We start from the raw sequence: 12,105 nt of genomic DNA on the forward strand, positions 1-12,105 counted from the left end.
ATTCTCCGAACACAGCACGAAGGCCCCGATAGCTGCCTTCACGGTCACTCCCTCAGTGGTCCTAGCGAAGCTGTGTGATCAGGAGACAAGAGAGGGGAAGCTACCATTTCTCCTGGACATGTCCCCGGTAATGCAGTGACAGTGGAGTTCCTGGATGGGGTGGCTTCTGCTGCTGTCTCCTCTCAGCCCAGACACATCCAGACGCTGGATTCCAGCCTCATCTCCCATTTGCCTGACAGCCTTGGGCAAGCTCCCCTGTGCTTAAGTCCTCCTTGAAAAACTGAGGGATTTAGACCCATTAACAAGAAGGTCCCTTCTGGCTCAGGAGTTTTGCCACCGCAAATGGATTTCACAGCATAATTCACAAGGAGAGAAAACTGGATCTAAGTTGGCCAGCATCCCCCAGACACAATCCATATTTTCTGAGGCATGTCCACTGCATTTGAAACTGCGTCAGGGAGGATTTATAACCTAACCTAGGTCTCACACTTTTTGAAATATGCTACCTTTCCATCTGTGTTTTCTGGGGCCACGAGAATGCGTGTTTTCCTGAAAGGTCTGCTACACTGAATTTTGGTGTAAATCAGAGGTTCCAGAATGAATTCTTGTATTTCCACATCTGCCACTCTATGTCCTCCCCTCAATGGAAACTGTGAGCATTCAACGTCACCGTGGGTTTCCCTTGGCCTTTACTTCTGTGCTCATCCACAACTCAAATCAACTCGTATGTCCTAACCTTTTACAGCATACGGCACGTGCACACACATAAACATAACTTAAATCAAGTTCATGAAGTCCCGCATTAAGTGTCACAAAAATTAGGTTCTGTTTCTGGATCTGAGAGCCTCCTTGGATTTCTAATGTCTGCAGGCACTGCTGCGATGTCCCGGGTCAGGCAGGGCAGCCGTGGCCAGTCTCAGACGGCGTCCTGCAGGAAATGCATACCCTGAGTACAGCGGGGGTGAGGGCAGCTGAGGGGGAATGAGAAGCGTGCAGTGGGTAGCTGACTGGAGCCAAACTGCATCCAGAAAGAGCTGGAAATGAACCAGCAGAAGAAACCATGAGCAACAAGGAGTGGGAACTTTAGTCCCCAGTGGGGAACACAAGTGGCCAGATGAGGCTGGACAAGGCACCATAATCACTGAGACAAGACAGGGTTGGCAGGAGGTCCATCTACCAAGGTCAGCATCCCTGCATGGCCGTCCACACCCAGAAATCCTGCCTTCCTCCTCGCTGCAGTGTGTGCAGAGGACAGCAGAGGACACGGAAGGACCACTGCTCCCCACAATAGAGCATGTCTGCACAGAGGAGACACAGAGTGTGCCCTGACCATGTCGGGGGCAGAGGCTGGCACACAGAGCAGAGCAGACAGCAGGGCCGCACACTAGCACCCATGTCCCTCCTTTGTCCAGCCAGCATTGAATGCAGTCCTGTGCTCAGGCGTGACAAGGTGGGGGCCCCGAAATCACTGCAGAAAAACAAATACAGCACTGTGGTTCAAATGTACACAGTGTGCAGTGCGAGCATGCTCACTCAGACCCTGCCCACTGCCTCTTTTCTACACTCAGCCAGATGGGTCCTCCCTAATATCCTCCCCAAAGTGGACAGACCAGCCTGCCCAAAGCAAGCCTTCCCGTTATCATTCCTAGAAAGCCGTGAGCACACTCTGGCCTCAGGGCCCTCACACATGCTGTTCCCTTGCCGGGTATCACCCACTGCCTTCAGGTCTCTGCTCAAATTTCTCCTTTGCAAGAAGGCCTTCCTCACCACCCACGATAAGACAGAACCAGGTACTCCGACCCAGTACTATTCTACTATCTTCCTTATGTGCACCAACATCCTATGCAGTTGCCATCCAGCTGCTCAATGTCTGCTTCTCCCACTGAGACGCAGGCTCCACAAGGCAGATGATTGTGTGGCTCATGCTGCCACGGCCAACGCCCAGAATGGTGCAGGCATTCGCTGCCTCAAACAAGCGCGGACACCAGTAAATGTTGGTCCACTGATACACTAGCCGATTTAAATGGTTGCAAAGTAGGCAGGAGACACCTTCTCGAGGAAAGCCTGAATGAGGCCAGAGAAGAATCAGTGGGACAGGACCCAGCAGCGGGCAGGGCCCCTGGGCTGTCCCAGGGCAGAGGCTGCTTGCAGCACCCCCATCTAAGTGGGGAGTGGGTGGCCCTCCCTGACCGCAGCCGTTCCCCTGCGAGCCTGAGAGCAGATGTCTGAACCAGCAAGAAGGTGGGAGCCCTCAATCACTGCTTAGGTTATGCAACTTGGGGCGGACTTAACACTATGACACTATGTACACAGCCCCATGACATTTGTGGTGGAAATTATTCCTAGGAAGATGGTGAAAGTCCAAACCTCAGGGGAAAATGAGCTGGCGGGTGCTACGCCGAGGACAGAATGTCCCCCACCGGGGTGTCTGCCCGCCGATACCACGTCCACTAACCCATCGTTGCCATCACTGCTGTTGTCAACCTGCTGCTCTGTACTTATTTTCAGGATCACTTTTTTAAAGAAGAGTATGTGTTAGATAATTTCTCAATAATCGGTATTATGGTAAAGTCTGAGGAAAATTCTTTATGTTGATACTTAGGGAAAAACATTTTATTTCCAGGAAAAGTTTGCAAAGTCAGCTGGGTATTACTCTGCTTGCCTGATCACAGGGCTGCCCTGTCCTTTGTAAGTGTCCAACGTGAGAATGGAGAAGTTGCCCACTGAGGCACCCAGTTAGCATCTTCGGAGGGTCACTGAGCAGCGACAAACAGGTGAGCGTGCCCTGCCAGTAGGGCCACTGTCACCGTGGCCAGAGCACCTCGGGGTATACGGCTGACACCTGCCCAACACAGCTCCTCGCCTTCTCTGGAGCACGGAGCCCGAGGCAGCCTGCATTCCCAGGAGCTGAGCACGGAGGCTCATGGACCACGGACAACAACACGCACTACTCGGGCTACTCATCTGCCTCAGGGACCAGAAGGCTGAAGGCCGCAAACCGGCCTGTGAGCAGCCTGCACTACCTTTCACATGAGCTACACTCAGCATATTTCCTTTAGCATCCGCCCAACCGGCACTGAGTTCCAAGTAAAAGGAGAAGTAAAGTCTGTGATCTTGGGGAAAACGAGAATGAACAAACTGTGGTGTTTTTAGTTTAAATGGATAGCCACAGACATTGCTACACACCCTATGTTTGCCATTAAAAGCAGACTGTGGCTGAATAATATTAACTAAATTATGCCCCTCAGGGCCATAGAAGAATGTTTACTTTGGGGTCAGACTGAGCCAAACAAACACTGAATTAAAAGTTATGGCTTTGATTGGAATCGTCTTACGGCAGGCCACTATGTGTGTTGTCAGGTGACAGCGTGTGGCCCCTTCCCGGCGTCACGTGGATCCAGTAATGGAAAGCCTATTACCCCTGGTTGTCCAAGCAGGCCTGGTAGTATGGGGTAAGAAGAAAAGATACAATACTTACAAAAATTTTCCATTTGTCTTTGAGCCTATCAGTACAATTTGTTCAGATTCAATCCGAGAGATTTTTCCGTGGAACCAGGGCATTTTTTCATGGGCTGTGGTGGCGATCAGCTTCTCCAGCTGAGGCTTCTGGCTGATAATGGCCTGCTCTAGAGCTTGACCCTGCCACAGGTGGGGGAAAGCAGAGCAATGACACCAAGTTAAATGAAAAATGACACAGAAATCATTTCCAATCTGTCCTAAGTCCAAACATGGCAAAGTACAATCACCTTTGTTTGTTTCTTTGTTCGTGTTCATTCGTTCACTCATTCACTCATTCATTTGTTCAATAAGATCTTATATAATATTTAAATACCTTCAAGGGTATAATTAATAAATTAAATTTTAAAATACTTTTAAAAGCCACACCAGCTTTAGAAACCATCTGGTATAATCCATAAGGTCTGGAGAACATGCCTTCTGCCCTCTTCAGATCCGCTGTTTACTAGAACTGAGTGTTCTATACCTAACCTGATCGTTTATTAACAATTAAGAATCCTTAAGATGTGTGCAACAAAGGAGACATGCGCCTTCTGTCTGCCTCTACAAAGGTGCGCCCTGCAAGCTCACACACACAGCTGCCTGTAACTGCAGGCAATGTGACCACACCAAGTGTGGGAGACAGACAATGCGGAAGTGACACCGTGAAAAGAAAAATGGGAGAGAGGCTGACAGCTGGGTGAATTCACTTCCTCATTGTTCTTAGTGGGAGAGAAACAAATTCTGCACAGTAGTAAATGGAGAACCAAAGTTCAATTATTTGACGTTATAAAAAGAACCACAAGAAGTAAAAAATATAAATATAATTATGAATAGGAACCAAACTAAGGATAGGAAGGGAGGAGGTTAGAAAGAAGGGGAGTATGGAAATTTTGTCATACCTCACAGATGAAATGAAAAACCAAAGCAGCAATAAGTTACACACGAGAGAATTTTCTGAAACAAAGCAAGTAGAAGTCAAAGTGAAAGGGTGTGGAATAGTACTCCACCATGACAAAGAACAAACTGCGGACAGGTGAGGCCACACAGCAGACTTGCAAATGCATTGTGCTGAGTGAAAGAAACCAATGGCTACATGCTATGTGAGTTCGTTTAGATAGCATTCTGGAAAAGGCAAAACTACAGGACAGAAATCAGAGGAGGAGCTGCCAGGGGTTAGGGTCAGGGGGTGGCATGAGGGTGCTTGATGGGTGATAGAACTGTGCATATCTTGGTTGAGGTGAGGGCTACATTATGCTATGTATTTGTCAAATTTCACAGAACTGCACACCTACAAAGGATGAATTTTACCGTGTATAAATTACATCTGATTTATCTGACTTTGGAGAGAGTAAAAGGATGGTCTAAGACATGTCCAATGAATGCTAGTGAAAAATACTGGGTACACAGTATTATCTGTCTGCAAGGTTGAATTTAGTACAGAACACATTAAAAAAGACAGTCGCTGTGTATAATCCTCAAAAGCCTGTGCAGTCTGAACTCTGTATCAGAGAACAAGCAGAACGCAGGGCGCACACTGCCAGGAAGTGCAAGAGGGATGGCCGAAGACCTAGGGCTGAGCAGGAGACCGTCAACCAGCCTGTGGGCTCCTGATATCAAGGGCTGTTGAGGGTGTGGCAGGAACGTACGTTGTCAAAGCCTCTGGGACCTTTCTGGATGACAATCTGTCAATATACACAAATTAAACCCAACCTGTTCAGAGTTATCTGCAGATACTGCCTGAAAGCTCAGAAGGAGGGGTATAGAGAGATGTCACTAGCAGCATTACTTGTGAACAATGAAAGTGTCCATCAACAGGTACTAGTTAAATTATGGTGCACAGGAAGGACAGGAGGCAGCCAGAAACAGGCTGGTGCAACCATGTGTGTGCTGACACAGAAAGGTCTGCAGGAGATGTTAAGAAACTGTAAAATCAATATGTCTGGGATGGCCTCCTCAGGTAACTGAAGAACAGAAGATGCCTGTGTTGCTACTGAAATGGCCCAGCATGACTGGGTGACAGTGGCTTCCTGTGTGGAGAAACCCACATCGCTGCCATGCAAGGACTGCCCTCTCAACTGTGACCACAAAAGAGGAAAGGCTGCCTTCTTGGAGCGAGGCGTTTTTTTGTCCAAATTGATGACTAAGGGGATGGCTGCTTATCTGAGGCACCACTGCACGGACTGGGGGCCTGTGTGGAATTGCAGGGCCCGTGAGCACATGAGAGCACGCGCGGCGGGAGGACAACGTGGCCCACCTGCAGGTTCCAGGTCTGCTTCACGTACTCCCGGATGAGGTTCTCCTTCAGGTCTTCGAAGGGTCCGGTCTTGGGCTGCACCCCAGGCGGCCGGTTGAAGGGCTTCTTGAGGAGGCAGATGAGGCCATCCGACTCCTGGGAGTGGTACTGGCAGAGCTCGGCGGGGCTGGCGTGCGTCCTGCCGCCCGCGATGGCGTAGGTCCCATTCAGCTCCCGCTCGATGGTGTAGTGGTGCGCCTTGCGTGCATGTGCTACCGACAGGGCGAACCCACCCAGGTAATTGCGGCTCTGGCGCAGCAGGTAGAGCCCGTCACTCATGCCGCCCTGGACCAGGTAGTCCTCTGCCTCCTCCCGGGTGATGTTGCCAAAGAAGAAGGGCAGGTGGTTGGCGCTATCGGCCATGCCTGCGGCCATGCTTGTCTTCCCTCAAGGCCAAGGGCCCACGAGGTCTGCCTGGAGAAAACAAGGAGGCACATCAATCAGCACCCAAGCAGCGGACCAGGTGTAGCACCGCCAACTTCCAGCACTGGAGACAGGCCCTCCGTCAGGGGAAGCCCTTTCCTCCTGGGCCAACCTGTTATCCACCCACCTGCTCACATCATCGTTACATTTTCAAACACGTTCCTAATATGGAACCCATAAACAGAGCATTAGACGAATGTGGCCACAGGAAGTTTATTTTTTTCTTTGGTAGAAACAGAGAATTCTAAAAGGCACACTAAAAAGAGAAGTCCTGTTGAAAGCAGGGCTTAGGAGCTGGTCCACTGGGAGGGGCCCAGACAAGCGTATGCCCACCGTTCTCTGCACATGGAGACAGCGGCTGCTCAGCACTATGGGCAGTGAAGACGGCACTGAACACTCTTCACCTGAATGTCAAGGGTCTACTGTGTCATACGCTGTAGTTAGAACCCTGGGAGCTGAAGTGCTAGGCACGGGTACACACCATTTAAAACTGTGAGGCAGTCACCATGGCCTGTCCAGTTTGGGTCGGAGATGGGACCAACAAGCCGTTGCCCTGAGGCCTGAACAATAACATCCTCAGAAAGCCCCCGGCCTTGGGCTGCACACTGTCTCCTCCCTGCCTCTGCCAGACCACTTCCGGATACCCACCATGTACCATTCCATATTGAAGAAATAGTGCAGGTCCCACAGTTGATGAGGATACCTGTCACAGAGAAGATACTTCTTCACTAAACAGACACACACAGAAACTCAGACATCGACATGCAGACAGACATACACACAGAGAGACAGACATGCACAGAGAGACATACAGACACACACAGACACACAGCCACACACAGAGAGACACACAGGAACACACACACACACAGAGACACAGAAACACAGAGACACGCAGAGACACACAGACACAGAGATGTGCAGAAACAAACACAGAGATGTGATTATGTGAAACAGCCTCTTGTCAACACGACTAATCCTACCAGTGGTTGTAAACATAAGCATATCTGCCCACTAGAGGCAGTAGACCTCTCTAAGTAACATTGCCAAAGCAGAAACATGTGAGTTTATAATTTGATGGTACAAATAATTTTCTTGCTTGCTTCTAACATATGATTATCAATGATCAATTTTTCTTTGTCTAGGTCCTAAAAATTAATCTCTCAGTAAGTATTGTTTTGTTTTTGTTTTAAGTACAGTCCACATGTACATGTTAGTCTAAGGATACTATTAAGAAGGAAGACATCTCTGGAGAGACCACGAGTCAGTGTGTCTTCTGGAAGCATTGCTTCTCTTCTGTGCCTTTCTTCCTCTCTGGCAAATCCGTCTGGGACACTTGTGTTGCAGGTTCAGCCCAGCCCTCCCCAACAGTAAGGCCTTAAGCGCTCTTTCCTCACACTCTGCTCTGTTCCTGCAAAAGGTCTCCTGTGGCCACATTTGTCTGATGCTCTGTTTGTGGGTTCCATATTAGGAACGTCTTTGAAAATCTAATGATTATGTGAGCAGATGCGTGGATAACAGGTTGGTGAAGCCATATGCCAAGTCCCAGTGCTTTGGGCCCAACTGCACTTAACTCTCCTCCCCTGCAGCCCAGCACTTCCCAACCTTCCACATGTGTGCACATCACCTGGAGTCTGAAATTGCAGGGGCCTATGGCATTGCAGGGCCAAAAATCTTGGTGATGTTGCTGCTGGTCCCTGACCACACCCATGGCTGAGATCTCCACTGCCACCTGCCTGCCTTCCCCACCCAGGTGCTGCCCGGCCAGAATCCCGGAGTCCTTTCGGAGCCCTTGCTTTCTCTCAGGCTTGTTTTGCGACTGGCTTAGGTGTGAGCTCCTGTCGTTCTGCACCCGTTACCACCATCTGGCTGACCCGCATCATCCCCAGCTGCTCGGCTACAAGAACTCTGGCTGCTGGCCTGTGTCCCCTCCCTTCCTGCTCCTCCCCCACCAGGGGTCCTAAGGTCCCCGCAGCATGTCACCGTCCCTGTCCCTCCCGTTGCCATCTCTCCTTGCCTGTCAGCCTCACTCCTAGCAGGCTGGTCCCCAGGCCACAGCTGCCCTCTGCGGGCCTGGCTCTCACGCTGTCTGACTGGGGAGGGGGGCAGGGGGTGCACAGTCTTAGAGACTTGTCTCAGACACGTCCTGCAGCTCCAGATCCCTGACAGAGCTGCCACCCACCATGAGCCGCAAGTAAAACCTTAGGTCTTCAAGAACAATATTTTAAGTGTTAACAAATACTTCTTAATTTACATAAATCTTAATAAGATTATTTGTTAAATTCACCGGTTTGTCACTAACATTTGCATTGGTGCTGACCTGTCCTGTGAGTCCCACACCGAAGCGACTAACTAAGATGAGACAGACAGGCTGTGACGAGGCAGCCTGCCAGGGCCCATCCTCCAGGCACATGCGGGTTCTCCTGTGTGGCTCTAAGGGGACACTGCAGACTCGGCTCCAAGGGGACACTTCTGGCTTCCCTTGAGGCTGAAGGTCTGGCTGAGCTGGGTGTCAGCAGCCCCCTGACCCCAGGTGTGACTTCCTGTGCTAGAGGTGATGCCTGGTGCGTTGTTGTTGCTGCTGGTGGTTTTGACAGTAGAGATGGTTTATTGCAAGGACAGCTCAGGGCATAGCCTGGAAGTATTTAATCTGGAGGGTGAACAGCATCTGTGATGCCTTCTCAGGATTGGCTCCCACCAGTGCCCCCCCAGGACATTCTCCCGCCCCGCCAACCTCTTTTCTGCAACATAGGCCTTGGTGGTGGGGCCTGTCACCTCCGTTGTAGCCACTGTCCACAGCAGTCTGTCACCACACTACTGTTTTCCGCCCTGTTTTTTCAGATATTAGTTCTCACTTACTATGGCACATCCCAAGAGTTTTGCATTTGTGTTCCACCTTAGTTGGGACACAGCTGTTATGTGGAGCGCTCCTGCCACTGTTGGGACAGGAAGAGACAGCGGCATTCGTTGCGCACTTTCCGCCCTGCACCCACCGACTCAGCCGCCCCACAGCCCTGGTACCTGCTTACAGGCACTGCTTAAGTCTGCCTTTTCCTCAGACCCCCTTGAAAGTCCGAAGTTCAAACTCTAACACCCACCGGGAAAATTTTCCCCTCAACAGTCCATACAACTTGCTACCTATTTTTTTTTTTTTTTTGGTCTACTTCAACATTCCCACTTATTATTTTCCACGTGTGAAACCACTTTATTCAAAAGCTTAAAATTGAGAAACAAAAGAGGCCTTGGGTTCCCTTCTCTCCTTCCAAACCCTGCTAGTACCTCAGCTGGTGCACTTCACAGGTAGCTTTTCAGGAAGGTGAGGCTTCAGGTTGTCAGGTGAGCTCCTGCAGTGACACCTGCAGTGCGACTTGCTCTTCTGGGGCCATTGTATGATGCAGGCTAAATACATTTCATGATAACATGAAACAATATTTTGTGAACGCTGCTTCGTTTTTCTCCATAGCATTTCTCCATAGGTGACAGCCCTTAATACACTAACTTACTGTTGAACTTGACTCTTGTCTTGGTTCCCCCATCATGGAGGGGAGGAGAGAAGGGGGTGCTTTTGTTTGCTGCCCTATCTGGCCCCCTGGAGCAGTTCCTGCACAAAGCAGGTTGTCAAAAATATTTGAGCAACAAGTACGATTAAGTGAAAGACAATTTCAAAATAAGTGATATAGAGCAATCCAGTTTTGTTAATAAAAAAGTCATATGTACACACATGTGTAATAATACACACAATGAGGGGGAGAAAGGAGAGTCTGAAAGGATGGTGGGTAGCGTGGAAGGACCATGGGTTCTTTTACTGACTCTGTATTTGCTGTCGAGACCTCTGCACGACCCCTCTGCTCTTCCACCCCCTGTCCTCTGCTGGCCTTTACTTCCACACTCCATGAGTCTCTCTTCCCAGTGTCACCAACCTCTAAGTGGTCAAACCCAAGGTCACCTGTCTGGCCCTATCTTTGATCTCCCAGGAGCACGGGATGCAGCCCAGCGCCCCATGAAGTTCAGTGAGCCAATCTCTCATCTTTGTGCTCCTCTCCCCTCAGTGGCTTCTTTCTTCTTTTACTCTGCAACCCAGTGCTGGGTCTTTAGCCCCATTTGGTCCTTCCATACGGCCTCACTACCAACAAAATGCCCAGGAGTATTTTCACATTCACCTCTCTCCACTGTACCCCTGCCCCGAATGCTGCTTATCTGACATCTCCACCTGACTGGAACAACTCATCCTTCACGTGCCCAGAATGGGGCTTTCGAGGGCTCACGCATGCTCTTCCAGGGCCTCTCCTGACTGAGCAAGCGACACCAACCATAACTCATAGTTCAGGATGAGACGCTCACGCGTTTCAGGATTCCTCCCTCACGCATCATGCACGTCTAACCCACTGAGTCAGAAAAGACATGTCTTCTACCCAACGCGTCCATCGCATACTGGAACGGGTTCCCTTAGGAAGCATGAGCTCTGTGCAGGGCCATGCTCCACTGAGGGCTGGGCCATCTAGCAAGAGACTGGACCAGCTGGTCTCTAGGGATCTCTCGTTTTCTCTAAAACACCCCAAACCATGGCTTCTGCCTCCCCTGACACCACCCTGGTGGAAGCCGTACAACCTCTCACTCGCATCGATGGACGTTTTATCAGTTCTCATCCACTGGCCCTCCTCACGGTCCAGTCCCTACACAGCAGGCAGCATGAGGTTGGCAGGCCATCTCCTGTCCCCATCACATCCAAAACCCTCTTCGAACCCTACTCCCTCACGTGGTTTGGCCTGAGCTCCTTCCTCATCGTACCTACTTATGCCCACACTTACCACGTCCAGCCACACCGGGTCCCTCCTGTCCTAACGTGTGAGGACCTTTCCTGTCCCAGGCCACCACACTTGTCCCTGGTTGGTTTCACCTCCTCCGGCCTGTGATCTCAATTCGTGTCACCTCAGAGAGGTGTAAGCTGATGACAGTGTCTCAGATGGCTTCACGCTATCTTTCACCAAAGTGCTTATCTTTATCTCACCAAAAGGTTTATTTCCTTCATCGTGTTCAACACAAACCCTGCCCTACTGGCCCTACAATTTAAGCTCCAAAGTCTGGAAGTGTTGGCCTACACCCCCAACACTTAGGGGCTTCCCAGGTGCTCAGTAAACACCTGTTCAATGAAAACACGTGGGTTTGTCCTTTTCTGAGTTTCTTCAGTGGATGTACACTGCTGTTGTAATGCAAAATCTCAGTGTGCAGGGGCTGCTGCGCTCGGGTAGAGAGCATGGTTCCAGAGGCAGAGAACTGGAGACACTCGCCCAGCCCCCTTTAGGTTTGCAGCCCCAAGGAAGCACGGTGTCCGCATGGGGCTCACCTCCTCCTAAGCGACCTGTTCCACTCTGGGATGGATGCCCTGGGTGGGCACTGGTGGGAGCCAGTCCTGAGAAGCCGTCACAGATATTGTTCACTATTCTGGTCACTGCTCCATGCAGTTCCATTTTGCCCAGACCCTCTTGAAAGGGCTGCAGCTTTGATTCTGCCACTGCCAAGGTCTAGACACACATGGGGACAGCCTCTCCTGCATCTGCACTATGTGGTCCACAAATGCAGCCGGGTGGCCTCAACCCCAGCATCCACGCCTGGCTTCTGCTAGTGAAAAGCTGCCCTTTTTACACGCAGCCTTGATTTACACACTAGGATGGTGGCATCATGCCCTCACACTCCTTTTGTTGGTTTCCATGTCCCCCATTTCCACGCCACCTTTCATTATTTTGCTCTGGGTTTCTTACCTCTCGCACTCACGACACCTGGGCTGGATCATTCCTTGTTGTCCATTATCGGCAGTTAGCAGCACCCCTGGCCTTCACCCACTAAGGCCAGAGGCATCCCCATTCCCCAATTGTGACAATCCCAAACTACCT

At 50.5% G+C, this 12,105-nt stretch overlaps 1 protein-coding gene across 2 annotated transcripts in view; it reads right to left on the reverse strand.

Annotated features, from left to right (window-relative positions):
* SYK (spleen associated tyrosine kinase) overlaps nt 1-12,105 on the reverse strand; it is a 92,529-nt gene that overhangs the window by 48,943 nt on the left and 31,481 nt on the right. For both annotated transcript variants that reach the window (XM_081066435.1, XM_081066434.1), the window contains exons 2-3: nt 5,753-6,205; nt 3,479-3,639 (exon numbers count right to left, since the gene is read on the reverse strand). In XM_081066435.1, the coding sequence (XP_080922561.1) occupies nt 3,479-3,639; nt 5,753-6,166 (575 nt within the window). In that variant the 5' untranslated portion in view covers nt 6,167-6,205. The remainder of the gene's footprint in view (nt 1-3,478; nt 3,640-5,752; nt 6,206-12,105) is intronic.

Source organism: Rhinolophus hipposideros, assembly GCF_964194185.1.
Source record: "Rhinolophus hipposideros genome assembly, chromosome: 11".
Classification (NCBI taxonomy): Eukaryota; Metazoa; Chordata; class Mammalia; order Chiroptera; family Rhinolophidae; genus Rhinolophus; species Rhinolophus hipposideros.